Here is a 25,214-nt window from a genome sequence, read left to right as displayed (position 1 = left end):
TGGATTGCTGCTCTGGCTGATCGGAAAGGCCCAAGAGACTCGGAACAAATTACTTACAGCTAGCTGCGGGGAGGGCTGAGAACCAATCCACCTTCCATCTGGTAAAATAAAATAGGACGGGACACCTTACCTCTCCAATAATCTTACCTGATTAACCGCGTGGCGGCCAAGTTGTGGCTGGATGGCTTGCATGATGAGGTGGAAAGCTGACCTCACCACTTGCTATGTCTGTATATACCAAGCTGAACGCCGAAACTTACTGTTGGAATGCCGTTTCCATTCACGCTGAGCTCAATCGCGCGCATTACCATGGATTCCAACCAGCAACCGTCGCCTAATCCGGTAGGCCCCACTCAGGAATTGTTCAAACCATGGAAGGTCATCGGGGTCTCCGCATTCCTTGCATCAGACAATGATTTCATGATATTCCGGCGCTTCGGGGCTCTCATTGCGAGACTTCTTCTTCGGTTACAAGATGAAATTGTAGTCCTCGAAAAGTGTCTGCAAGAGTTGGAAACCGTGGGCGCGAGACCAGAAGCCCCCGATATACACCATGGTTCCTTCCGTCGCGAAGCGTTGCCAGAGCGTACTCAAACCCTGGATGAGATCTATTCCAGAATCAGGGAATATAGTAAGCGAACCCAGTCATCTATAGCAGTTTTGACGGCTCATGCTTGTAGACGAACTCCTGATCCAAAACTCTGACCTTCGAGCACGACGCCCCGTGAAAGCTCGCAATATCGATAGCTTGCGCAATTTTTTCTGGAACGCACATAATGCTATTCTAGAGGAAGAGGTTTTATACGTAAAACATTACGAGGACCTCATTCAACTGGCATATGATCCTTGGAGACCCTTGCGCGAGTTTGTACGCTCCCTTTCCATCCGACTCCGATTTCCGGAACGCAGACGCGTCACCTCCATCGCGAAGTCCGAGAAGGTTAGGGTGGAGACCTACGGCTTCGGACTGTCGGAGCGCACGATCGATACAGTTGTTGTAATCATCTCCACGGCGATGGCAGTGGCGCTGCTGATTGTTCCGCTATGGCTGCTAGCAGTCACGCATGGAATCAAGACCAGGCTGGGGATTATTACAGGATTCGTTGTGCTATTCCTAGCCATTTCTGAGTTCACGACCGACACTAGAACACTTGATGGTCTTTTAGCGGCTGCTGGGTGAGTGAGCCTTCGAAGCTTCCGAGCCACATGAGCTAATAGCAGACAGATACGCGGCCGTGTTGGTGGTCTTTCTACAAATTCCGAATTAGGAATTCAGTCATTCGTCCGAAAAGTACGACTGAGGTAGGAAAGTCGACTGTGGAACTTGCTGCGATTGACACCAACCCTGCTCTGCCCTAACAGGTCTGTACCGCTTCTGGGTCTCATCCATGCCCATGCTCCTGCGTCTCTCCAGTTTGCGTTTTCCTACCCTACCTTCGGCGTCTACCGCGTTAGCAACCTTCTCCCTCTTCATGTGCGCGGCTAGCTCGGATTCCCTCAAGATCATGTCTTCTCCGTCTTTGAATATCATGTCTTCTCTAGCTTTGAATATCATGTCCTCTCTGTCCTCGAATATAGGTCGTCTATATCCCTCCCGAGTGCTGTTCCTTTCCGCCGCAAATCGTAGATTTTCGAGACCTCCTGTGAGTTCTAAGCAACGTTGGTTCCTTAGACAATCCCCTTTGTTACCACAGAAGGTCTCTCTTTTTGCGCACGTTATACAGACAGCTGCTCGCTCGCAGGTTGGCCAAGGCCTGGACTTCGAACATCTCGTCAACTGGCTCTTCTTGTATTTTGCACATGGCTCTGGTTCGCCTCTAGATGGTCGTGAGTTGGGGGCGTCCACTTCGGTTCTGATGCTGGGTCTCGACGAGGTCAGTGACGGTGACCCTGGAGGTGGGCGCGGAGGAGCTGCGTGAAATCGATGCTTCGCTCTCCTTACTTCCGCTCCGTATTCAATGATAACTTGAGGATGGATTATGGCTTTTCTTCGGTCTGGTCCAGTGGCACAGCCTACTCTTTCACCTTGATATTTCCTCCAGTGCTTTAGACGAGCGTCGCACCTGGGGAACACCTTATTGCATGATCCGCATGGATGTTGAAGTGAAAGATCATGTTTGAGCCTTTTGTGTCTCGCAAGATTCCCCTTCCGATAATCCCCGGGGAACTTTGCGCAGCAGTCATCGATATCGCAGACCAAGATTTCGGAGGTGGTTGATGAAGTTGATCAAGTGTCGCTTCTAGGGGGGATCAGAGGCGAAGTGTTGGGATCCCTCGGTCTTAGAAGGGGCAGCTCGCCGGTGGGGACTCCATCGGCAGGAACTCCGGCAAGGCGATATTCTAAGCTCGCCCCTATGGGCATACGAGAAACACAACTGTCTAGCAGCCCTGGGCTCATATCATAAATGTTTGCTGCCCTTTCCTCCATACCGTAGTTGTCTCTCGACCGTGTTACTCCACAGCGGCCTGCTGACGGTGTCAACGGAGGTGGCGGTGGTGGTGGTGGTGGTGGTGGTGGCGGTGGTGCGACGGGTGGTAACTCATCGTCCTTCAGCGGGATCACGTACGCACCGTTCGCAGGGCCAAATCCAGTGTATTCCCCGCTTTCTTCTGGCCAGGCGTGGTAGGTTAGAAAACCGCCCAACGCCTCTTGCTGACTGAATGAATGCACGGTCTCAGGTTCCCGAGCGAGCCACTCGTCGTACCTTGCTTCGACTCCGCAGTTATCGGAGGATGTAGCATAAGGTTCAGCGTCATCCCAAGGGGCACAGGAACCAGCCTCCTGAGAAACATTTTCCGTTGATCCAGTATTGGATATTCGGCTTCCGAGGAGCTCGATTGATGTCAAGGGAGGCTCTTCGTCTTCATTTGAGAATCCATCATTGTCGCAGCCGCCATTTCCCAGGGGCCCATAATCGAAGAATGCAGCATCGTAGTGTCTGGACCCGGGGGAATCGGTCTCAGGAGCCTTGCTTCCATGGCTTCCTTCATTAACATTGCAGTATGTATGGGACGGGCGTGAATCTGGAGCGTCTTGAGGTTCATGAGCGCCGAATTTCTCATTGGGTCGGTCGTCGTCCATCTCTGTTGTGAGCAAGGCGGCTGATCTTAAGAGAAGCGAAGAGAGTTAGTCGAGAGCACACCGCCGATTTATCTAAGTTGTGGCTTTTTGCATAGCCTCACTTGGCTGCGTAGCTGATAGCCAATCACTCCGCTGTGGCTTGGACACTGCAGGAAGGCTGAATTGCTCGAAAGCCTTCCGTGGGCACATAGAGCACCTCCAAATCTCTGAAAGCGAAAGACGATATCGCGATCGCTACAACCCAGGGGCCGTCGAAGGTGCCATCGTCTACTCCTAACAGATGCTTTAAGCCATGGAAGGTCATTGGTTACCGCGGATTTTCAGCCTTCCTCGCTTCCGATAACGACTTCCTCATCTTCAGGCGATTTGGTACTCTAAGCGCTCGGATACTTCTTCAACTGCAGGACGAGGTCACGATACTTGAGGAGAAACTGGAGAAGTTGGAGGCGGAGCACGCAAGCGCGGAGGCAGAAGATGTCCATAACGGCTCATTCCGCCAGGAAGCGCTGCCCAAGCGTTCCAAGCTCTTAGCAGATATACACGTCAAGATCAAGCAGTATAGTAAGTGTCCAATGCTCTTATATAATAGAGGAGCTTACGTCAATAGATAAACTCTTAATTCAGCATTCTGCGCTCCGAGAGCGACCAGAAGTACCAAAACAACACATCAGCAATATCGCCCACTTCTTCCGGAACACCCAGAACGCCATACTTGACGAGGAGAAGGGATACATAGAGCACACACACGACCTGTTCCAGCTAGTGCTGAAGCCAACATCTCCTCTGCGCGAACTTCTTGAACGCTCTACTCGCTTTCGCGGCGCAAGTCTTTGGAGGAAGAAGACACCAAAGGGTGCCTACGAGCATCATCCTTATCCCGACACACTGCGTCTCGCGCACGATGCTCGGATTGACGCTTTCGTTGGTATTACGATCACTGTCCTGGGGATGATTATGCTCATCGCTCCTCTGTGGATCCTCGCTATCACGCATGGAACGATGAAGAGATTGGGAGTCATTACTGGGTTTATTGTGATCTTCCTAGCATTGATCGCTCTCACGACTGTTGCGAGGCCATTTGAAAGCCTAGCGGCTGCTGCTGCGTCAGTGATTTGTTGGACAGATCTGCAAGGCTGAGCTGACCCTTCACAGGTATTCTGCGGTGTTGGTCGCATTTCTGCAGATTGCTGGATGAGTGACCGTGCCGGATAATGAGAGTTGGAGGCATAGCTGAGATAGAAGCATGCAGACGTGATGCTTCGAGATCGTATGAGGTCACGCGTTCAGCCCACCCCAGCTGGACACGCACCTTTAGATTACTTAGCCAGTAATCTCGCTCTCTCAGCCATAAAACTTGTGAGCTCCTTCTTATGATGAATAAAATGCAAGCCAAAGATCTCGAGAAACAGGTGGATGAGGAAGTTAGAAATATGGAAGAATTACCTGAGTATCGAAAGTTCTCAAATTTCCTTGACTCCCATGGTCTTCAAGTGGTTCGGCGCTTCGGCGTGCTCAACGCGAGAGTGCTACTTCTCCTGCAAGACCAGATCGCGGTGATGGAGGAGCAATTGAAGAATTCGTGAAGTTGCCATTGATGAACCCAGCTCCCAATGGCCTTTATACTGGATGCGAAGCGATTGAAGCTACTGGATATGTTGCTGGTTTAACACCCCTATCACCTTACCTTGAATGTACAACCAAGCTCGCACATATTCTTAGCAGTTCTGGTGGTCTTTCTGCAGACTGGTAATTGAGTCGGGGGCCGAAATGAGGAGGCTTTCGATCCCGGAACTCTTCTTAGTACCCGGGTTACGGTCCTCATGACGATGGGTCAGAGGGATCTATGCTATGGAAAGGATTAGGAGCATCTGCTACTGGGTTGTGTGTGCTATCACCACTCTTATCTTAGGAAAAAGGATCAGGTAGCCTAACGAGTGCGAACCGCGTACAGTACAAGGTATGCTGACTGTGCCCTCTGGAATTTTGCGGTCGTCCATGGAAGGATAGCCGTTATCACCAAATTCGTGGTACTCTTTCTCAGGCTGATCTCCCTTGCTAGTGCTTCTCAACTGTCTGAGAGCTTGGCCACTGCTGCTGGCTTATTATGGTCCTAGCTACCCAGAATTTTCTGTAGCTTACTTTTGATGGATATTAAGCTTCGCCTGATAGCCTAAGTCCGGATCTTATGCGCGCAATACCAGATGCGAGCATTAGGAGAATGACTATGGTCATCATTATCCCCTAGGCTTAGTCATTCCTTACTCTAACTCATAGCTTCTTTCCAGCCAGCTAAAGCTATAAATACTATTATCGAGTTTCTCCTCCTTCTGCTCTTTCGTCTACGCCATTCATAGCATTCGTCTAAACAGCGTCGTCCATAGGCCGACTACTAGCAGGTACATGGCGATCCTGTTGTGCATATACTGGACGACGCAATCACTGACAATGCCAATGGTTGAGGGTAGGCGGGCTGAACTGGTGCCGCCGGCATTATGTAGAAGGCAGTACCGCTCGTTCGGGTGACGATTTTGTGTACCGCGCGAATTCTTTGTTGAGGCGATTGGTTGCAGTAATTGAATGCGTTTTGTGGGGCGGCGGCAATCCCGAGCCATAATCCCCTTCTGTCCTGTGGTGGTGAAAGCGGGCGTTCTCGAAACCTATCGTCGATGCATTGAAAGATGATGTGCCCTTACGCTCCTAGCATTCACGTCCACGAGGCGGTTTTTCGAGAGTTTGTCGCTCCTGTAGGATCAGTGACGTCCAGGGATTGAAGATATGCTGCCCGGAGGTACATGCTGGTTGATACCCGGGAGCCCTCAGTAGTATTCTTGTGGATAGCTGGAATGGTTGCCGGACGCGGGTGGTGGGGAGATTCGCAAGGCTGAATGCTCCAACATCGTACGAGGTCTCGTTTCCAACGTAGCCACAGCTGAATAGCACCTCCTCCAGCCGACATGATCACATTCAGGCTTTACCGCCACTGTCACTAAATGGAGAATCCTCAAGTCCGACTGATCATGCCGCAGTCAAACGACGAGAAACCGGGCGAAATTGAACGGTCCAGGGATACAATGCATTTGCAACGCTTCTTAACGCAAGTGACAGCCTAGTTTTCAGGCGGTTTGGCGTCCTCAACACCCGCTTGTTGCTACATCTCCAGGACCAGATCGTAAAGACGGAAAAGGAGCTTGAGCGGCTGGATGACGCGCTGGAGAGGAGCGATGCAATGAGAAATGACCGCGGTCAGGGCGGCGACGTGCACAGTAAGGAAGAGTTCCAGGAGCGCGCTCGGCTACTCGACTGTGCAAAGCAAAGCCTGAAAGACTACAGTGAGGGAGTCGCGTCCGATCGTCTGGGGCCAGGTCAGGCTGACAATGAAGCGTGTAGATGAACTCTTGATCCAGAACATGGCACTCCGATCGCAAACCTACCCCCCTGGACCGAGGTTCCGTGCCATATACGAGTGGTTCCGAGATACAAAAAAGGGTCACAGTGCCCCGGAATCCGCATATGGCGATCGTCGCGACGACCTGACTTTGATTTCGAAGCCGATGTCGGTATTACAGCGCTGTCTCGAACAGTCCTCCATCATGCGCTTCATACAACGCAAGATGGACAAGCGTCCCCACGGAGCTACGAGAGACGCTGTTCCGTCACAGTTCAACATGCCATGTGCACTCATCGAACGAACCTTTTCTTACCTCATCATCGCGTCTGGAGCGTTCATGTTAGTTTTTCCAATGTGGATGCTTGTTAGTGTGGATGGGGTATGGAAGAAGTTGGGGCTAATAACCGCCTTCACACTTTCGACTCCTCTCCTTTCGATTGCTGCGGTCGTTAGACCGTTCGCTATCCTGGGTGCTATGATAGCGTAAGTCCGCAGCTGTGTAATCTTCGGGCGTGCATGCTGAGACCTATCAGCGGACCTATATCAGATACATGGCAATTTTGGTGGTGTTTCTGCAGGTGCCAGACGAAGCAGTCAGCAGAAGCACGTAGACTGCCCCATGCCTCTGTGTGCAGCGTCTTTCATGACGGGGCGCCGGAAATTTACGCGAGGAACAAGCTATGTGTCATCTTTCTATACGATGAATAAAATTGACGGAGTATCTGATGAGCGAAGGAAGTTGGGAAGAGGTCAGGGGAAGGGAATCCGACCGGAGGTTTAAGTTCCACGTGCTTGCTCAATCGGGAAAAATGCCAAGCAATGACATGTGCGACCCTGGTAAATGATCGACGACCAAATCGTGCCGCTCAATCTACAATTCAAACCAGAAGGCGCGCCCTGCAAACTCCAGCTCACATAGAACAATTCAAACCGCCCTCAACGCATCCAAGAACCCCGCAATGCTATCATAGTCCCGCGTCCTCCTCGTGCGCCTCCAATCCCGCGCCTTACCACCACCGCGTAGAAGCTCCACGAACCTCTCCCCACCCGGTCCACCTATTCCTTCGACTCCAGTCCTTACAACCGCCAACATGGCGCACACATCCACCCCCACCGACCCGTCGCAACCGTACACCGATCCAACCGCCACACTAGTCTCAGCTTCCTGTGTTGACCTTTTGCTCATCGAGCTCGTTCCCATGGCATACCGCATAACCAGCGACCTCGCCGCACGCGAAGAAGCATTTCTCCACGGCCCATCCTCCTCATCCACAAAGCACCACTCGTCAACAACAACAGACAACGATGCGGGCAGCACAATAGGCGTGAGTGGGGCCGGCGGCGGAGGGGCAGGCACAGTCGACGAGGAAGAAGCACGGGAAGCCGTGTTCCACAGACTGGAAGCGCTGGGCTATAGAGTAGGGCTTGGAGTTGTAGAACGGTATGGCATACATAAAAACCCAAAATCCCCATCGTCCCTTCCCATACGTCCCCCCATCCCCCACCTAGCATCCCCAAACAAACAAACCCAGCGACCATCCAAGCTAACCGGCGCCATCCACACCACAGTTTCTCCCGCGACAAACCGCGCCCGACAACCCCCCTCGACACGATAAAGTTCCTCTGCAAAGACCTCTGGACGCTGCTCTTCCGCAAGCAGATCGACAACCTGAAGACCAACCACCGCGGCATCTACGTCCTCACCGACAACACGTTCAAGCCGCTGTCGCGCATGTCCTTCGATACCAAGAAGTTCGACGCCGCCACACACGCGTTGGTGGAGAAGGCGACGGGCGATCCGGCATGGGGCGTTGCGGGGAGGGATAATGCGAATAGTATTGCACGCGCACAGCCGTTTTTGTATTTCCCCGCGGGCGTGGTGAGAGGGTGCCTTGCGGCGCTGGGGGTTGTGGCTACGGTGACAGCGGAGACGAGTGGGTTGCCGGCGGCGACATTTCAGATACGGACTGTGGGAGCGAAGCCATGATAAGGGATGAGCAAAAGGAGGTGATGTATAGTCATGTTTCAGCGGCATTGGGCGGCGTTTGGGAGTCAGGCCGCATACCCGGCCCTATCTTGCAAGAATCTGGGGCCACGATTCATCACAAACATGAAAACGAGCAGCAACTGCACCTATGGCTTCTTCGCCGAGGAGCTCAATTCCGGCTATCTAAAGGGGCTTGGACCCATCCAATCCCAGCACGTATATAGCTTCTGCAAACCAAAGTGCATATCCCTCACATATTGTTGTCGCTCGTACGGCGTCACCTATCGTCCTATAGTCTATTTGCTGAACACATATGAGTATTCTTCTATGGAGAGAAGAGGGAAGCCAAGGGGCTCCGGGGGACTCACTTCTGAGGAGGGTTCTGCACGAACTCGATACCCTTGGAAATGTTGCTCTTGAGGCCAGTGTAGCAAGCCTCGAGGAGCTTCTTCTCGTTTTCGTTCGCGCTGCTGACGACGTCGATGGCCTTCTCAACACCGTTGGGCTGCTCGCTTTTAGTAGGAATTTTCGGGCAAAAATTGAGTAACTTACGCCAAGCTCAATTGGTACGGAGAAGAAGTCGCAGCCGGTGGTCTTAGCGATGGAATCACCGCCGGACACGCCAGGGAGGTAGACAAAGCTGGGCTCGACGATGCCCTTCTCGCCCTTAACGGCCTTCAGGACCTTCTCAGCGAAGCTGTCCACTGTTAGCTTCCGTATCTCCGGCACTAGCACTACACCTACCGGTAGCCAGCGTAGGCCATGGAGAGTGTGGCGGAACCAGCACCCTCCTTGGCCTTGACGACCTCGTCACCTCCGAATTGTACGCCTGCCTAGTTAGAAGATGGAAAATACGAGGAGCATCACGTCACTCACGGTTCACAAGAGCGTCCATCTTGTCAGCCGGAATATTAACAGAAGGCTTAGCCTGGCTGAAGAGAGGAACAATGGTCTCTCCAGAGTGGCCACCAATGACTGGGATAGTAGTCTTTGCCGGGTCCCTCTCGCCGCTAATGCCGGCAACGAAGGTCTCAGCACGGACAACATCGAGCGTGGTGACACCGAATAGCTTCGTGGGGTCGAAGCAGCCCGCCCGCTTGAGCACCTCAGCAGCAATCGGGACGGTCGAGTTGACAGGGTTGGAGATGACGAGGATATACGCCTTGGGGCAGTGTGCAGCAACGCCCTCGATGAGGCCTTGCACAATGCCTGCGTTGATCTTGAAGAGGTCGTCACGGGTCATGCCGGGCTTGCCTTGGGGGTTTCAGCGTCTTGTTGGGGCTTCCCAATTGGCGGTGTACTCACGGGGAATGCCAGCTGGGATGACGACGATGTCGGCGCCGGTGAAGGCCTGCTTCAGGCCATCGTCCTTTGGCAGGAAGCCGGTCACTTTCTGTGCACCACTCAGTGTCTCGCCGGGCCAAGTGTATAGAGCTTCCTTACGGCCGGTGTGGAGATGTGGGAGAGATCGGCTGCGACACCGGGCGTGTTGACGACATCATAGAGCGAGAGCTCATCGACGAGAGGGCAGGACTTGAGGAGAAGGGACAGCGGCTGTAGAGCGGTTAGCAATAGCCATTGATGTAGCAGACGGTGGCTCACCTGTCCAATGCCTCCGGAAGCGCCTGCAACAACTGCCTTGACCATTTTTGTTGAGCTGTGTGAAAGCAAGGGTGTTTTAGGAGAAGGCGGGGTAGTCGAAGGACGAAGTCGAAGTGGTGAAGAAGAAGAGCAATTGAAGCACCAAAGCCTGTCTAGTGGAGATGAGGGAATTAAAGGGCGTCAGAAATTTTGCTTGTGCGTGGGATACACAACAGTCAAGAGGAAGGAGCTTCCAGACCACGAGACTCTGCTGTTGGCTGTCGTCGAGTGGGGGAAGGGGCTACGGCACGCGCACGGGCCGATAGCGGGGTAGCTGCGTTTGAGGTGTCAGAGTGACTCGATGGACAATGACTTTGGGTATAGCCTCCGGTGCACTGGGCGTCGAGTTCCCTTATATCTTCGGGCACTTTCTGTGGCTGGCATATGACGATGATGACATACCGGAATGCCTCGGCGCGCGCTGCAGCAGCCCAGCCCGCATTCTCGGGAGTCGGGAGGGATCGGGCTGCTTATATGTGCTGCAGGAACACTCCACACTCAGAAGCATGCATATCCCGCATTGGGGTAGAAAGAAAGTGACTCTATTGCTTGCTTGTACATACGCCGCACCCAACCGTAGACCATTCCGCGGCCGAACCGTATCCTCGAGCCGGTACCCAAACACCATGTCTCCAACCGAACCTTCCTCAAGACGCCCGAGGGAAACGCCAAGTGTGTCCGATGGCGATATCGATCCAAATTCCTTCTGTCCAATTTCAAAGATCGTATGGTCGAACCCGTCGCCTTAGAGCGAGAGTTCAGCAACCTGCCCGCATAGGAGATTTGCTCCTATGGATCATGGCCCAAAATCCTCCCTCTCGCCTTCGGCATCAGCATCACCTTCGGCGTCGTGAGGGCGGTAGCCCTGACTCGGATCTCCAGCTCCAGTCGGATCGGGTCCTCGCTGGCCGACTGGGTACATTTGCTGTTGGAGTCAGCGTCCGGTCTGGAACTATGTGGCCGACAAACTCACCGGCTGCTGTGCCATTGGATTGTACGTTCCATATACCCCAGGGTCAAACATCTGCTGTTGCCCGTATGCGTTAGGGTCGCCCTGAACAGCGCCCGGATACATGCCGGGCTGGCGGAAATCCTCTTGCTGGGGTATGTGCTGCCCCATCCCGTAGTCTGGGGGGGCCATCTGATGCTGCGGATGCACGCCCTGCTGAGGGAGGGCGCCGGGTGGAACAGTAGACGCCGAGGACTGAACAGCAGCACTGCTCTGCCCGCCACTCCTCTTGTGAGGATGGGCCTCTTCGCGAGGAACAATATCAATTAAAAAGTCAAACATGTCCGACTTGGAGAGCGCCGAGGCAATGTCAGAACGCTGGAGCGTGCGTCGCTTGTTCTCCTCAGCGTGTATCCACGCGCGCATTGTGAGTTCGGTTATGAATATGTCGCAGCCCTTGGCGAAAAGAATAGGAGCTTCGGCAGATATCATCTTCACCTCTGGGTCGGCCTTCATGACCTTCTTGATGCGCGCCAACGGGAGTTGATGCAACTTGTAGTCATGTTCGTCCGTCTCCAGCTTCGTAACCTGCTGCTGCCAATACGTATTAAGTATATCGCGGTACTGTCCGGTCAGGCCCTGGTTGACCTAAAGCGATTAGCTTCCATCGCTCTGAACATGAATAGGAAGCGATGCCCTACATTCTGCCACGCGCCTGTAAACAGCTGCGGGTCGGGCGCATGTCCCTGGGCGGCAATCTAGTCCAAAATCAGCGACCGGAGGGAGGGTGAGGTGCGAGCGGGCGCTCGTTGGGAGACGTACGGCTGCAGAGGCACCTGCGCAAAGTTTGTTAGCTCGAGGGTCTCATACAGTTCCACGCGCGACAGAACGGACGTCGTCGCGCCATTGGGGGACGCGCGAGAGGACACACGTACCATAGTGGCCGCCGTTGGAGGGGTCGTAGAGCGGATTGCCGTTCTGGCCGTCGTAGCGACGGGGCGCGGCGGGTGCCTGGCGCATCTTCTGCTGGCCGTGGGCTTGGAGGTTTGTCGGGTCCATGGCAGGCCCGTTGCGCAGCACTGGTTACGCGTTGCGCAGGGATTCGGTCGGTCGCGCACTCCCGGACGGCTCGTTGTCAGCGGCTCGGTGCAGGAGTCGGTGCACAGGGCCCAATGGCTGCGGGTGAAGGTGACGGGGTGGGTGTTTGTGAGGTGTAGCTTGGATGCTGTGGTTGCGTCAAGAGTCGGTCTGAGTGGACGAGGCGGTCGCAAAATCGATAAGCGGGCACGGCCGCGTGAGACAAGCGCACCGGCTGCTGCGCGCGGCGATCAGTATGCGACTATGCGACAGGATCATCTTGCTCGGGGGACGGTTGTTTACCTGATGACAGGGACGCGACACACAGGACTCGGTGGTGCCAGCTGCTATGGTGGAGTTTGCCAATCGGATGGAAGGATGGCCGCGCGAAGGGCAGGCAGGGCGGACGAACCACACGCCGGAACCCGCGTCCTAGACAGGGACAAGGCCAACGCTATGCGCAGGATCTTCTGGAGACGAGAGCTGGTGCCCGCAGGTGAGGCCAGTGCGAGGCACGTCTTGTGGGGGAAGTGATGGATGGTTAAGAGACGGGGCTGGGGGCGGATCCGTCAACGTCGCCCGCGCCCATCGCTCAAGGCCGTGTTTATATGTATCTCAACTGCATGTCGCACATGCGTAGGGACGGCCCGTCAAGGCTCGACATGAGGAGGTGACAGCAGCGCAGCTATGCCGCCTTCGTCACATTCGGCCTTCACCCGCGCCGCAGACTCGATCTCATCGTGATCCCATCTGGATAGAGCGGTTACGGCTGCGCCCTCGGGGCAGCACATTCACATCGAGGGAACAGCGCTAGACAGACAGACAACAAGCACCGCAACATGCATCCCGCGCAGGCTAGAGAGAGCAGCGATATGGGCCGGTGATTGGACACGCAGAGGAGGAGCGGTGTTCTCATTGGCCAGACGAAAATTCAGCCATGGCAGCGATGAGTTGTCATGCGGAAAACCTTCGACCACGCCAGCATGCATGCTGTCATCACCGTTCTAGGGGTCTGAACAAAAGTGAAGCTGACAATCTCACGATGGCTTCGCTGTACGGACGCATGGTTGGGAGTTGACGTTGCTGCGTGACTCAAGCAGCCACCGGAGCGCGGAGCTTTCTGCCGAGGAGGTCCGTGCAGCACCTTCCCTTCAAGCTCCAAAATTTTTGAGCCTCTGCAATCTCGCCCTGTCCACGACAACATGGCCCAGCCAGCACATCACGCCGAGGATAGCGATGAGGAGCTCACCGATGAGCAGGTCAGGCAGCTCCTCAACGAGGCCGAAAAGAGGCTGCGCGAAAAGGCGAGCTCGCACCCCACCGCCGAAAAACCGTTCACGCTTCCTAAGCTGAAGCCGACCCAGCTGCCTGATACGTACCTGACGACGAAGGGCTCCATTACTCGACTTGACCAGTCCAAGCTTGTCCCTGAGAAGGACCGCGCTCTTGCAAATGGAGTGAAGAAGATTGAGGATCCCGTTGTTGCCAAGAGACAGAGGAAAGAGGTAAGAACTCACATCCTTCTTTCCATGAGCATTATGGAGGCACTTGTCAACTTCTTGAGTAAAGACAAAGGGCTCATCGGGTCTCTTGGCCATATTTCCTTGGTCTTGAAAGAGGATTGTTCAATATGCCTATCAACACCCTGCCGATGAAGAAAATATTCCCAATCTTTCCCTGAAGCAGATCCGGGCCCCGTTTTGGAGCCTCCTGCAATCAATGAGGGCTATCTATCATAGTTACTCGGACGGCATTTACTTTTATTCCACTTTGTCATAAGCGCGGCTCGCCTTGAAGCATTAGCTAACGAGCTTTCAGGAGAAGAAGGCCACCGCTGGATCATCGTGGTTCGACCTCCCTAAGCTAGACGTCACGCCGCAGCTGCGTCAGGACCTTCAGCTTCTTCAAATGCGAAATGTGCTCGACCCGAAGCGGTAAGATTGCAACTTGACTCTACCAAAGCTCTATCCAGGACTGATCAGACCTCAGGCATTACAAGAAATCAGATTCCAAATCCGCCGTCCCGGTCTACGGGCAAGTTGGAACGATCATCGAGGGACCTACGGAGTATTACAGTAGCCGCATCAACAAGAAGGACAGGAAGCAGACCTTCGTAGAGGAAGTCCTTGCGCAAGAAGAAGAGTCGGGCAAGTTCAAGAGAAAATACGACGAGATCCTCAAATCGAAGACTAGTGGCAGGAAGGCGCACTACAAAGCGCTAAAAGCCAAGCGCCGAAAAGGCAAGGCCGTCAACCCATGATGCTGGAGGTTCGCGGACACAGCACTACTATCCAAGGCTTGATGCGTCTATTATCCGGATGCTAAATCTACATACCCTAAGAAGGGAATAGCGGAATTACTGGCTGTCATCGACCGACTTTTCGAGCCCCGGGTACGAATAGCGCTTCCAGGATGGGGCTCCCGGTGTAACCTCGTCCTCTGCGAAGCCGTCTAGGCCCACTAGTCCTCATGCAAGTCAGAGAGTATCTGCTTTACCAAGGCCTGCATGTCCTTCGCGGCCTCCCTGCCCGCCTCCAGCACCTCTTCGTGGTTGGCTTTACCCTTCCCCAGGTACTGGTCGAGCTCCGACTTGTTCATCGCTTGTATGATCGAATCATTACCACGAGCCCCCGGTTCGAGGACGGCCATATTCGTCACCAAGCTAAAGGCCAGCACCCGGATCCCGGCGTGGCGGGCGACGACTATCTCCGGAACGGTGGACATGCCAACCACGTCCGCCCCCAGCATACGAAGCATTCTGCATTCAGCTCTAGTTTCATAGCTATTGATGGTTAGCAAATGAAGTAGTTTGCAACACTTTCAACCTCGCCGCTCACATACCTTGGCCCTGCGAGAAATGCGTACACGCCTTCGTGTATCCGTCGCTTCTGCTGGTCCAGTCCCAGCTTCACCCATGCTTTGTGGACTCGCCTCCTTAGATCGAGATCGTACGCATCCGACATGGGCGGGAAGCGGACGCCAAACTCCTCAATGTTGGGGCCGCGCAGTGGGTGGATACCAACAAAGCCGGCCAAGTTCAGATGCTACATCACATCAGCAAGGAGCTCAGGTAGCGGAGGGGTTAGGCGATATACATCGTTCAAGCAGACGATATCTCCAACTCTGTAATTCTCGTTCAAACCACCGGCAGCATTGGTGACTATATACATCGTCAGAGTTCCTGTCTGACAGTCCCGTGAATTCCTGAACGCACCGATGATAGTCTCCACTCCAAGCACTTTGCAGACACGTGTCGCGAAAGTGACAAGGTCCATTGTATGGCCCTCGTAGAAGCTGTAGATGTTAATACGTGGGATCAATCTCACATGGACTGCTTAGAAACTGACTGTGCTCGTCCTACAAGAAGCGCCACTGGCATCTTCTGCTCGCCGATGACACCGAAGATGAACTTTCCTGCATGACCTTGAACTGCATTCAGACATTAGTACCAACCACTTCCCTTCGATCTTTGTCTTGTCAGTAACCTCTAGGCAGCTTACTTACCGGTGCTCTGAGGAAAGTTGGGGATGGTCTCGTACGGCAATTCGACCTTAGGCCCCGCCTCTATCGTATCTGCTAGCCCTCCGAGACCAGATCCGCAGACGATTGCTACTTTCGGCTTCTGCAGGGTGTCAGGGAGTTTTGATAGCACGTGCTGTGCAGTTTCGGATGCACGAGCGTAGGCGTTGGGATGTGCCAGAGTGTCCATGGTCTCTGTATCCAGATTTGAAATTTCAGAATGGAACGTCAGCATCGAGAGAGCTTGGAAGGGTTTATATGTGACGCCGGAAAGATTTCAAATAATAGATCCGCAACCTAGGTGGAGAGGGAAGGTCAGAAGCCTCGCTCTTGGCACGGTGGTCCGACGCGAAGATGTTCTGCCGGGCGGTGAACGAATCTGCTCTAGCGCAGATGTTTTGCATCCAAGCCTCATTGCACGTCGCGGGAGCATCTCCATCCAGCAATGGCGGCGCCACGGTGTATACGGCCTTTCTTTGGCCCAGCGAGGAGGGTGAAGGCGCGTGTTGCTCAATTGGATCTTCCGACGCAGGAATGCTAATGTGAGGCCAGATAATAAACGCTAGACCATGCTCCCAAACATTTTCGCGATCAAAGAGCTCGAAGGCCAACGAGGACGACGAGCGCGACCTTTCTCCCACTGACACGAGGAATGTTGGAGATGTGCATGCGGAGATTGAGAGTGGGAGCATGTCGCTGGAGGAACGGCTAGAGGATATGGGGCTAGATCCTGTGGAGTACAAGCGGTACGGATATCCTTGAGTTCTGCTGGGAAACGGGCGATTGCTGATGCGCGTTACAGGTTGTCAAAGAGCCAAAAAGAAGCGGAAAAGCGATTCGCAGCATGGGAGCCGAAAGACCGCGCGGAAGCAGAGAAGAAATGGAAAGAGCTGCAGAATTCGCCGGATCATCTGACGCTACTACACATGTACAAAAGGGCGGGCGTGGAGCCGATAAAGTTGGCGAAGTACGTCTACATCTCCCAATTAACGCCCTCGATCCATGCTCACACTACACCAGGGAACGAAACATCCAGCTCCCCGGTGGCGAAAAGGCACCCCTCGATCCCAAAACCCAGCAAGCCCTTGACGCCCTCCGCACCCCTATCAACGTCCAAGCCGTCCACCTCCGCCCCCTCCGCCGCACCGCCGAATACGGCGTCCCCGTCTGCGATCTCCAACTGCGCACCTACTCGATCCGCAATCTCCTCCTCTTCGCCGACTTCGCCGTGCGCGCCGCATACTACATGGGTCTTCCCGCACGAGGTCCCGTCCCGCTTCCCCGAATCGTCGAGCGCTGGACAGTCCCGCGCTCAAACTTCATTTTCAAAAAGTCGCAGGAGAACTTCGAGAGGATTACGATGCGGCGGTTGATTCAGATACAGGATGGGCATCCGGACACGGTGAAGGCGTGGTTGGCGTTCTTGCAGAAACACCAATATCATGGCGTGGGCATGAAGGCGAATATTTGGGAGTATGAGAGTTTGGAGAGTGCGACGCGGGCTGGGTATGAGATCAAAGAGGGAGATTACAAGCGGAGGAGAGAAGGCCCGATGTTGGAGAAAGTCAACGAGATATTGAAGGCTAAGGGGTATAAGGAGGCGATGAAGGGCTATAAGAGTCCGGCTGAATTGAGACCGTAAGAGTGAAATCTGTAAGATATGTACTGAAGACTGAAGAGAAACTGCGTAGACGCGCCTACGTGGTTTGTCCCCTTCCGAGCTGTATAAGACTTATACATGTCCATCGCTCTTGTACAAAGCTGAAAGAACGGTGCAGACCTAGCAGCTATGGCAGATACGCCTTGATCCAACGCAATTCCCGTTGCGAGTCTGGAAAGGACCAACAAGTTGCGACACTTGCATCCTTTTGCAAGCTTTCCTATTATCAAAGGCTCTGGACAAGACAACGCCCAGCCATCCGGTGTCAGGCTAATGGCGTGATCGAGATGCGGCTGAGCAAAAGCAGTTAGCTTCTCTAGATCCACTTAAATCGTCTCTCAGCCCTGTCATCGAGCTGCCTCAATCTTTTGGCTTTTATTATCGCCCCATTAGCCTTGCATTGCAATTTGTTTTCTACATCGAGAGGGCTCTTCCAAACCTTCAGCTGGGCACCCTCGACGTTCATTCGGACAACGAGCAGAATCATGGATCCTGAGGAGTTAGAAGCGGTAATTCAAGAGATGAATTGTACGGAGACGAACGTGCGATATTTCGACAGTCGAAGCGGAGAAACGAGCGATGTGATCCTGGGTGAGATAGAGTTTCGACGAAGGCTATCCGCCATTGTAGGTTGCTGTCAGTCAAGAAGGACAGAGTCTAATAGAACCAAAGAAGGATCTGATTGACGGAGTAATGCTCAACCCGGCGCAAGGCAGCCCGCCACCGGGCAGTGATGCACCTTTTCTTTTCATGTAAGTAACGAAAACCTACTATCACTGAAGCCACAGTAACGAGAGCACAAAGAACTTCGGCCGGGCAGGAAGACGAGCAAGGGAGACCCCTCAGTCTTTCGAAAGACTTGCTGCGCTCTTTGCTTTCTATCGGTGCAATTCCGGCCTATGCATTCTACGCGCGCGACGGGCTGCCGCATTTTTCATACCACATACAATACTCAATGGACGACACCACGCCTATAGCCATGTGTATGTACAGTCATCCCTTGTCAATTCGTTGCGTGCTCTACAGCATTCTTCTCCGAAATCTAGGTGGGAAGGCTTTAACCTTCCACAGACATAGTCCTTTTTGCCCCCATCGGCGGAGACTCATTCACCCTGACCTTCCGCATCGGTCTCCACAATCGCGCCTGTATAGCCTTCCTCTTCTGCACACGCAGAACCACCTTATCTTCAATAGAATCTCGAACGACCAGACAGTCCTCACTAGTGCAAACGCATCCCTTCCATCTGCTCAGCTTTGTTGTGGAGGAACTGATTCGGGAGTACTACAGGATTTTGCGGCGGTGCAACATCGCGGTTCAAGGGTTTGAAAGGGGAACGGGAATGGTGCCTTGGCCTTACGTCAAAGAAGAACAGGTCACAGTGGGAGGCAGGAATTGGTTCCCGATGCTTTTGCATAAGTTGCAGGCGCAGGGTGTGAGATTCTCCATTGCGGAGACGCATATCAGGTTCGCGAGCACGCTGCTCTCTCAAGTCACCGACCTTATAGAGATTTTCGAGAATCTTTGCGCGGAATGTGGATCAGGAAATACGAAACGTGGTGACCGAGCACGACTGACCGACCAGATTCGGTACAATGCAATGACGGTACGGTCTATCGTGGATAAAATGGCAGAATTACAGAAGAGGCTGCAGTCGCAGATCAGCGTGGTACGTACTTGTGCTAGACACCTACCTAGGTAGGCGCGCCCCTACGATATCGGCGCGCTGACGCGTAGTAGACATACTCCCTCATAGCACAGCACGATAGCGAACAGAACATAACTATGGCCGAAGGCTCTCAGTTCATTGCCAGACTTACCGCTCAGGATTCTCGGACAATGAAAACCATCACCGTTCTCACCCTCGTCTTTCTACCGTCTACGATGCTGGCCAGTCTGTGGGATTCAGGCATTTTTACGCTGGAGCCACAGATGAGCTGGCGAGTATACGTTGGGGCGGCTGTTGCGCTTACGGCCGCAGTGTTTGGGGCTTGGTTCTTGTACGTTTGGATGAGTACGAGGAGGGCGAGGGCGAAGATGATGGCTGGTCGTGGTTCCGGTGCGAGTACGGTGGTGGATGAAGAGAGAGGCAAGGTTACGTGAATTTGAATCTCGTTTCTGAGGGGTGATGGAAGGGGACGTCGAGGTGGTACGCTCGGCTCGGATCTTCAACGTGGGGATCACTTGGTCCAGCCTGAAGTATTTCATAGTATCACGCATCTACATTCACGACACCAGGTGCAGCAATACCAAAATATCCCCATTAACCCCCTATATAACAATCAACGAATCGCTCAACGGATCTTGCCACTAAAACCCCGCATAACCCTCCCTCTGTTTTCAAGGCTCCGGATGTCTACCGCCCGCACAACCTGCAAAACATCCACCACAAACAACCAAACAATATCCATCAGCACCCACAGCACTCACAGCACCAGCAAGAATCCCAGCAGCGCCTTCACCCTATACATATCTTCCTCGTGTCAACAGGCGCCAGTGTCTTGAACATCACATTATCGAAATGTAATGAATCGACTTCTAATCTTTTCCGACTTCTCATGAGGACTGAAGAGAGAACAGAAGACTAGCAACCCAATGGAAGGCTACCTTGGGATTGGTGCTTTAAACCCCCAATGTTCAAGAATTAAAGCTAGAAACCACCCGTAGTGAAAAAGAGAAAGGTACCCTTGATGTGCTTAGGCTAATCTTATACGTCGAAATCCGCGATAAGAGTTCAACTTTTCGAGATGATATCTGTAAGGCGAATGAGTATAGCTTATCCTGAAAGGGTTGAGTGACTAGTCAAATGTTAGCCTCGCGAGGATATTAGTTCGGGTTGCTCGCCCTCGTAGTAATGCATCGTGCATGTTGGAGTGCGTATAGTCTCCTAGACGGTAGCGATCCTGAAAGTTTGCCTCCGAGCACAGTTTGAAAACCCCGGCCTGAAGACCTTCAGCAAGCGGTGCCTAGGTGAATCAGGTAGACTGCGGGAAAACCTCCACTGGCGACGCGCACAGGAAAGGGTGCAGGGAAGTGGTGTTGGGCCATGACGTCGCTGCACGTCCTTTGGTGCGCCGTTGCCCCACGCAACGGCCCTCATAAACAATCCAGCAAACTCCATTTTTGCACGCCCATCACCACGACTACGCACGCATTCAGATCCGATTTCCAGCTCATAATCCCAGCCTCTACTCAATCAAAGTCGCTATCTGCAATTTTACTACCCACACAATTTCCCGCGGAAACAATGTCTTCCAAAATCCTCAGCAACCGCGACACCAATGCGCAGCTCAAGCCGATGCCATCGCCAGAGAAGAATGACCCCAAGAGCCTTGAGTACCACCGCCAGATGTTGCAGTCGCGGCTGAAGGGCGAGCAGTAAGTTTGGAGAGCTGTTTCAGATGCGGAATCAGAGCTAATATGAGAACAGGACGCAGCAATACGTCTCCCCTTCCGACGAGATCATGTCCCCGGCGACGCAGAAGCTCAATGCTTTCCGCCACAAGCACGTCGCGAAGAAGTAAGAAAACGCTCTTATGGGAAGTGGAGCAGAGGGCTAATTCAGGAACAGGTCCAGGCCTCAGACGCTCTTCAAGAGCACCAGCTCCAAGAACTTTGAGGCCGCGAAGGGCGCAGCTATGTTCGCGGATATCCCCAAGGACAATCCGAAGGACGAGAACAAGGCCGAGCAGACTTGACGCGGGGATCGCGATCGATAACCTGGTTCCAGCATCTTAGCGGCGGTAGACGGCGACCATGGCATGCTTTCCTTCTTCTTCAACAATACCCGCTTATGAAGCTATTGGGCTACCTTTCATATTGGTTAGGCTCATGGGAATTTGCGGGCTACGATAGTCTGCTTTGGATGGGTATTGTTGGATGTAATTCTACCGGAGTTCTGGGTTTTGGACGATGACAATAACGACATTGTAGCTGTAAGAATAGCCAATTAAAAGCATTCGAACGAGGAATACCGAGAACTTCCCTCGTGTCGTCTACCAAAGCAATGCGGTTGTGAGCATGAGCTGAGTTTCTTCTTTCGGAGCCTTTTCTCCGCCAAGCCCGCGGATATCAGCTCGCGATTGCGTTTCTTCCTCCACACTTCTCCATGACTATGTCCGCTGACCAGCAATCTCTGAGAGATGAGATAGCCGACCTAGAGAGGCGTCTGGAAGATGCCAAATCCCGATTGAGCCCCAGCACTGTCATTTCGACGAATCCTACGCCCGCGAATGATGCAGGTCCGTATCAATCCTACCCGAATCCGCACTTTTAACGCCATTGCAGCTCTCCACGCTCTACTTCTCCTGGCGGACTCCGCGCTCCCTCTAGGCTCATTCGCATTCAGCAGCGGGCTAGAGTCTTACCTAGCGCACCACAAGCCCTCGCCGCCGTCGGCCTCACAGCTGCCCTCGTTCCACACGTTCCTCCGCCTATCTCTGTCTACCCTCGCCAGCACCGCGCTGCCATACGTACTCGCTGGGTATCGTCATCCCGAAGATGTGGAGACACTGGACAATGACTTTGATGCGAGCACGCCGTGTACTGTCGCGCGACGGGCAAGTATAGCTCAAGGGCGCGCGCTGCTCACCGTGTGGGACCGCAGCTTCAAGGCGCATAACAGTACCACCACGGAAGCCCCTAGTGGCCACGATGGAGAAGGGAACGCCGTCAACAAGGCTGTGATGGACTCTCTGGCATCATTCTCGAAAGCGGTTCGCACGTCGGACAATATCAACGCGCACCTCGCCCCGCTCTGGGGATTGATTACCCGCGTCCTCGCTGTACCGCTGCACGACTCAGCGTATCTCTTCCTCTTCTCGCACGCGCGTACTGTGATCAGTGCCGCGGTGCGCGCAAGTGTGATGGGACCGTATCAGGCTCAAGCGGTGCTGGCAAGTACCGAGCTTCAGGACAGGATAAGAGGGCTGGTCGAGGAAGGGTGGGATAGGACGGTGGAGGATGCAGGACAAAGCGTACCGGTCATGGATCTCTGGGTTGGACGGCACGAGAAGCTCTACAGTCGCATCTTCAATTCATGACCTCTGCTAGGCGAAATGACAGCCGCGAGTGCAGGCAAGTGCTTCAATCGTCCTAACGCATACTAATGTTTGCCGAATCCTAGGCACAATGCTGCACTTTTCATTTACATCCCGACGACTGCAACGGTGATCGTGAAACAGCAGGTATTACGTCCCAATCCGCACACAAACACTTTCCCTTCCCGTTCAGGGAACTGAGCTGCTCCTGCTCCACCCCGAGCCGTGGCTGTGTTAGGGTGAGCGGATCCTGAGTTGAGGCTGAGCAGCCTGAGCGCGGGCCTGAGTATTCTTGCCCAACTCACTTCAGCCAAGCGTACTGCCCCACACTAACCACACACCATGAAAAGTTCTCAGAAACCGGCCCACCGCCCTTAGCCTTAATACGCCGGTGAAGGGCCATTCACAGCTGTGATTAAAGAGCAAGGAAGCGCTGCCTTAACGGACACTAATCACATACTAGTTTGATCGAAGCTATGTCTCCCTGACTACGCAAAGAGAAGGGATGAACAGCTGCTCCAGGACGGCTTACAAACCCACTTTAATTGGATCATGATGGTCTTATCCTCACATTTAATGAGGAAAGGATTTCAAGAGGAAACTGGATCCGCTGCGGACTAGCTACACAAGAGTCATACGAGCATAGCCTTAAGGGCTTCGGGGCACGCCATCATGCGAACCAGGTCCTTGTCAGCATTGATTGTACGGGGCCTCTGGAAGGCGTCTCAGCTTCATGCCAGCACTTGCAGAAGAGGGCATTATCGCTGATTGGACGGAGGGGTCTCAGGAAGGTCCAGGGACTGATGGTAAAGCTGCAGTCTCTGACGAAGGATGGGGTGCACGCATACTATTCCATTATCTGGGGGTTACGCTGACCAAGGCATGCTGCTGGCTTCAGTTAGCCGGCCGGAAGAAAATGGCTAGGCATCCGCGAGATCACGGGGCTGAGCGGTTGAGCGTCCTGTCAAACCGCCGTGATCGTCGCTGTTTGCGTGGTGATTCATGCGAGCATGCCTCTGTGAATGCTTCGAATCCCGACTGGATAGCGACAAGTGGAAGATCCCAGACAGCAGGGTCCTGAAGTGGCGGAGGTGCTGCAGGGACATTGGCACGGTGGGGACGTGGATACTGAAAGGTCCCGTAGTGTTCGGTATCGATGCCTCTACGGACAACACGTAGGGTTGGGCGATGCGGCGCAGCTTGACGCAGACACGCATGGGTGGAGGGCAATGGAGCCGGATTGGACTATGCCACCTGGGCGGCGGCCACTGACTGTCACGAGGAGGATCTAAGACCGCAGGGATTGATGGAGCAGTCGTCATCCGCCGAGGAAGTATATTCATGGGATCCAGAGGAGTGACAAGCTCATAAGTGATGTGGGTCCATGCAAGCGCTACCGAGTCCTATGGCTTGATCCTTGTCGTTAGTGTTTTCCGTAGTGCTTCAAAGTCTATGACTACTTCTGCGGCCGACGCATAATAGCCAAGCCAGCACTTCATGATAATGCTCGCAGGAAGAATGCCTGTTAGATCTGGAAATCGCTGATTTTTGAAGTGATCCAGCACGGTCCTGTAGTCGGCGTCGCACCCAGAATCGTCCTGGTAAGGCTTCTTACTTGTCCAAATCTCGTAGATCGTGCTGCCGAGGGCAAATAGTTCGTCCCTTATGTTGATTGTATCTTCATCTTCTGTAGGGCGTTGAAATCCTGTACCGGGACTGCATAAGGGTTTTGAGCCGTCAATTGATGAGCCGCCAAAGTCGCAGAGTTTGATGTTATCGTTTTCATCAAGGAGAAGATTTTGGCAGCCTATATCGCTTTGAAGAACGCCTTTCTCGTGGATATAAGCAGATCCTTGCGCTGCCTGGATCGACCACCTAAATCTCTCTTCATACGAGGGTAGCATATTGCGTTTCCGGAAGTCCACCAACCGCTCCCTTAGGCATTGCTTTAGTCTCGCTAGAACAAGCCCACGATCAATCGTATATTTGAGTTCGCATATCCGGTCATGCTTTCCAAGTCGCTCATAGATCCTCCGCTCAATTAAATGGTCTTGAAGCCATTCATTGTCCATGTATGCATTGCCGCTCTTTAAGGCTACCTTGACAACAGTATGGTCGTCGACAACAAAGACGTGCCCAGAAACTCCTGCGCCAAGCAATTTGAGTGGTCTTGCAGCGATTTTGAGGTACTCTTCTTCCTCGTTCTTTGCCATGGTGTTGGTTGTGCCTGCGTTGTTCTTCCTTTGCGCGCGCTCTCTGCGACTTCCCGTCTGCGCTACTCCTCTTCGCGGCTGCGTTGCTCTGAGAGATATAGTGATTTTCAATCAGGAGACTGTTGATATACGGTTGGAATGCACTCGATGCGGTTTGTTTACGGCGGTCTTCCGGGCGCGTTTCGTGGGAATGTCGGACCTGTGTACTAGCGCGAGCTAGGTGCTTTCGGATTAGACACTACTCGTAGTAGGCTGGTCGTAGAAGAACGTATCGTGCAATATGCTCGTGGGATAGATAGAGGGTTTGCGTTGAAGGTTGAAGGGGCTCGGCGTCGGCACCTGTTTTGGTCCGGCTAATTTGGCGCGGAGTTCTGGGCTGCTTGGCGTCCTTCTCACTCGACCTCACGGACCGAGATTTTCCCCGCGCCACTCTTGGCCGAGCCGAGTCACGTGAGCAGAGGTCCTGGCAGCGTTTGGATTGGGGTGGTGAAACAATCTGTTGCACAAGGCAGAGTGAGGCTGTGCCTCGCTGGACGCCGTGATCTTGGAGCTTGAAAGACGAACCACTCGCTAGTCGCGTTGACCCCTCGTGGGCCTTTCACTGCGACACGGGTGTCCAGCGCTACCCCGCCAAGCTTGGGTCACACTCCCAGGCAACAGA

The 25,214-nt window shown here is 53.6% G+C and overlaps 13 protein-coding genes across 13 annotated transcripts; 9 read left to right on the top strand and 4 right to left on the bottom strand.

Annotated features, from left to right (window-relative positions):
- Positions 1 to 309: 309 nt before the first annotated feature.
- On the top strand, positions 310 to 1,942 carry BU26DRAFT_548212 (uncharacterized protein; the record flags this gene model as incomplete). The annotated part of the gene is made up of 4 exons (XM_033831926.1): positions 310 to 631; positions 681 to 1,176; positions 1,269 to 1,291; positions 1,363 to 1,942. 4 exons carry the CDS (start codon positions 310 to 312, stop codon positions 1,917 to 1,919), a joined length of 1,398 nt encoding a protein of 465 aa, XP_033688847.1. The 3' UTR covers positions 1,920 to 1,942.
- A 1,432-nt stretch (positions 1,943 to 3,374) lies between these two features.
- Positions 3,375 to 4,277, top strand: BU26DRAFT_561112 (uncharacterized protein; the record flags this gene model as incomplete). The annotated part of the gene is made up of 4 exons (XM_033832878.1): positions 3,375 to 3,388; positions 3,444 to 3,643; positions 3,690 to 4,185; positions 4,235 to 4,277. The coding sequence occupies 4 exons, from the start codon at positions 3,375 to 3,377 to the stop codon at positions 4,275 to 4,277; spliced, it is 753 nt and encodes a 250-aa protein (XP_033688846.1).
- Positions 4,278 to 6,072: 1,795 nt separating this feature from the next.
- Positions 6,073 to 7,081, top strand: BU26DRAFT_561111 (uncharacterized protein; the record flags this gene model as incomplete). The annotated part of the gene is made up of 4 exons (XM_033832877.1): positions 6,073 to 6,140; positions 6,188 to 6,411; positions 6,470 to 6,953; positions 7,018 to 7,081. 4 exons carry the CDS (start codon positions 6,073 to 6,075, stop codon positions 7,079 to 7,081), a joined length of 840 nt encoding a protein of 279 aa, XP_033688845.1.
- A 240-nt stretch (positions 7,082 to 7,321) lies between these two features.
- On the top strand, positions 7,322 to 8,715 carry BU26DRAFT_516119 (transport protein particle component). The gene is made up of 2 exons (XM_033828246.1): positions 7,322 to 7,911; positions 8,040 to 8,715. The coding sequence occupies exons 1-2, from the start codon at positions 7,562 to 7,564 to the stop codon at positions 8,455 to 8,457; spliced, it is 768 nt and encodes a 255-aa protein (XP_033688844.1). The 5' UTR covers positions 7,322 to 7,561; the 3' UTR covers positions 8,458 to 8,715.
- BU26DRAFT_478292 (malate dehydrogenase-like protein) lies at positions 8,476 to 10,403 on the bottom strand. Its single transcript, XM_033825636.1, has 7 exons — positions 10,060 to 10,403; positions 9,901 to 10,011; positions 9,763 to 9,850; positions 9,334 to 9,711; positions 9,202 to 9,286; positions 9,010 to 9,154; positions 8,476 to 8,962 (listed from the first exon to the last, which is right to left on the bottom strand). The coding sequence occupies exons 1-7, from the start codon at positions 10,102 to 10,104 to the stop codon at positions 8,822 to 8,824; spliced, it is 993 nt and encodes a 330-aa protein (XP_033688843.1). The 5' UTR covers positions 10,105 to 10,403; the 3' UTR covers positions 8,476 to 8,821.
- Positions 10,404 to 10,609: 206 nt separating this feature from the next.
- BU26DRAFT_588913 (histone-fold-containing protein) lies at positions 10,610 to 12,106 on the bottom strand (the record flags this gene model as incomplete). The annotated part of the gene is made up of 4 exons (XM_033834722.1): positions 10,610 to 11,023; positions 11,072 to 11,695; positions 11,749 to 11,805; positions 11,975 to 12,106. 4 exons carry the CDS (start codon positions 12,104 to 12,106, stop codon positions 10,895 to 10,897), a joined length of 942 nt encoding a protein of 313 aa, XP_033688842.1. The 3' UTR covers positions 10,610 to 10,894.
- Positions 12,107 to 13,326: 1,220 nt separating this feature from the next.
- On the top strand, positions 13,327 to 14,384 carry BU26DRAFT_419465 (Fcf2-domain-containing protein; the record flags this gene model as incomplete). Its single annotated transcript, XM_033823300.1, has 3 exons — positions 13,327 to 13,629; positions 13,943 to 14,058; positions 14,114 to 14,384. The coding sequence occupies 3 exons, from the start codon at positions 13,327 to 13,329 to the stop codon at positions 14,382 to 14,384; spliced, it is 690 nt and encodes a 229-aa protein (XP_033688841.1).
- On the bottom strand, positions 14,354 to 15,833 carry BU26DRAFT_601879 (uncharacterized protein; the record flags this gene model as incomplete). The annotated part of the gene is made up of 6 exons (XM_033835300.1): positions 14,354 to 14,906; positions 14,966 to 15,168; positions 15,220 to 15,284; positions 15,339 to 15,418; positions 15,472 to 15,553; positions 15,629 to 15,833. 6 exons carry the CDS (start codon positions 15,831 to 15,833, stop codon positions 14,585 to 14,587), a joined length of 957 nt encoding a protein of 318 aa, XP_033688840.1. The 3' UTR covers positions 14,354 to 14,584.
- Positions 15,834 to 16,088: 255 nt separating this feature from the next.
- BU26DRAFT_420044 (uncharacterized protein) lies at positions 16,089 to 17,285 on the top strand (the record flags this gene model as incomplete). The annotated part of the gene is made up of 4 exons (XM_033823338.1): positions 16,089 to 16,146; positions 16,191 to 16,389; positions 16,446 to 16,610; positions 16,664 to 17,285. The coding sequence occupies 4 exons, from the start codon at positions 16,089 to 16,091 to the stop codon at positions 17,283 to 17,285; spliced, it is 1,044 nt and encodes a 347-aa protein (XP_033688839.1).
- A 383-nt stretch (positions 17,286 to 17,668) lies between these two features.
- Positions 17,669 to 19,560, top strand: BU26DRAFT_601877 (uncharacterized protein). The gene is made up of 5 exons (XM_033835299.1): positions 17,669 to 17,929; positions 17,976 to 18,055; positions 18,108 to 18,286; positions 18,375 to 18,970; positions 19,042 to 19,560. Exons 1-5 carry the CDS (start codon positions 17,789 to 17,791, stop codon positions 19,402 to 19,404), a joined length of 1,359 nt encoding a protein of 452 aa, XP_033688838.1. The 5' UTR covers positions 17,669 to 17,788; the 3' UTR covers positions 19,405 to 19,560.
- A 988-nt stretch (positions 19,561 to 20,548) lies between these two features.
- On the top strand, positions 20,549 to 21,279 carry BU26DRAFT_548203 (uncharacterized protein; the record flags this gene model as incomplete). The annotated part of the gene is made up of 3 exons (XM_033831925.1): positions 20,549 to 20,679; positions 20,732 to 20,821; positions 20,873 to 21,279. The coding sequence occupies 3 exons, from the start codon at positions 20,549 to 20,551 to the stop codon at positions 20,997 to 20,999; spliced, it is 348 nt and encodes a 115-aa protein (XP_033688837.1). The 3' UTR covers positions 21,000 to 21,279.
- Positions 21,280 to 21,409: 130 nt separating this feature from the next.
- BU26DRAFT_501954 (uncharacterized protein) lies at positions 21,410 to 22,343 on the top strand (the record flags this gene model as incomplete). Its single annotated transcript, XM_033826603.1, has 2 exons — positions 21,410 to 21,542; positions 21,589 to 22,343. The coding sequence occupies 2 exons, from the start codon at positions 21,410 to 21,412 to the stop codon at positions 22,341 to 22,343; spliced, it is 888 nt and encodes a 295-aa protein (XP_033688836.1).
- Positions 22,344 to 23,582: 1,239 nt separating this feature from the next.
- Positions 23,583 to 24,852, bottom strand: BU26DRAFT_230447 (kinase-like protein). The gene is made up of 2 exons (XM_033820860.1): positions 24,826 to 24,852; positions 23,583 to 24,773 (listed from the first exon to the last, which is right to left on the bottom strand). Exon 2 carries the CDS (start codon positions 24,551 to 24,553, stop codon positions 23,744 to 23,746), a length of 810 nt encoding a protein of 269 aa, XP_033688835.1. The 5' UTR covers positions 24,554 to 24,773; positions 24,826 to 24,852; the 3' UTR covers positions 23,583 to 23,743.
- Positions 24,853 to 25,214: the final 362 nt, after the last annotated feature.

The sequence above is a fragment of the Trematosphaeria pertusa genome (assembly GCF_010094035.1).
Source record: "Trematosphaeria pertusa strain CBS 122368 unplaced genomic scaffold BU26scaffold_3, whole genome shotgun sequence".
NCBI classification, from domain to species: Eukaryota; Fungi; Ascomycota; class Dothideomycetes; order Pleosporales; family Trematosphaeriaceae; genus Trematosphaeria; species Trematosphaeria pertusa.
The sequence above is the reverse complement of the archived record's forward strand: the minus strand, read 5'-3'. Positions and strand labels throughout refer to the sequence as shown.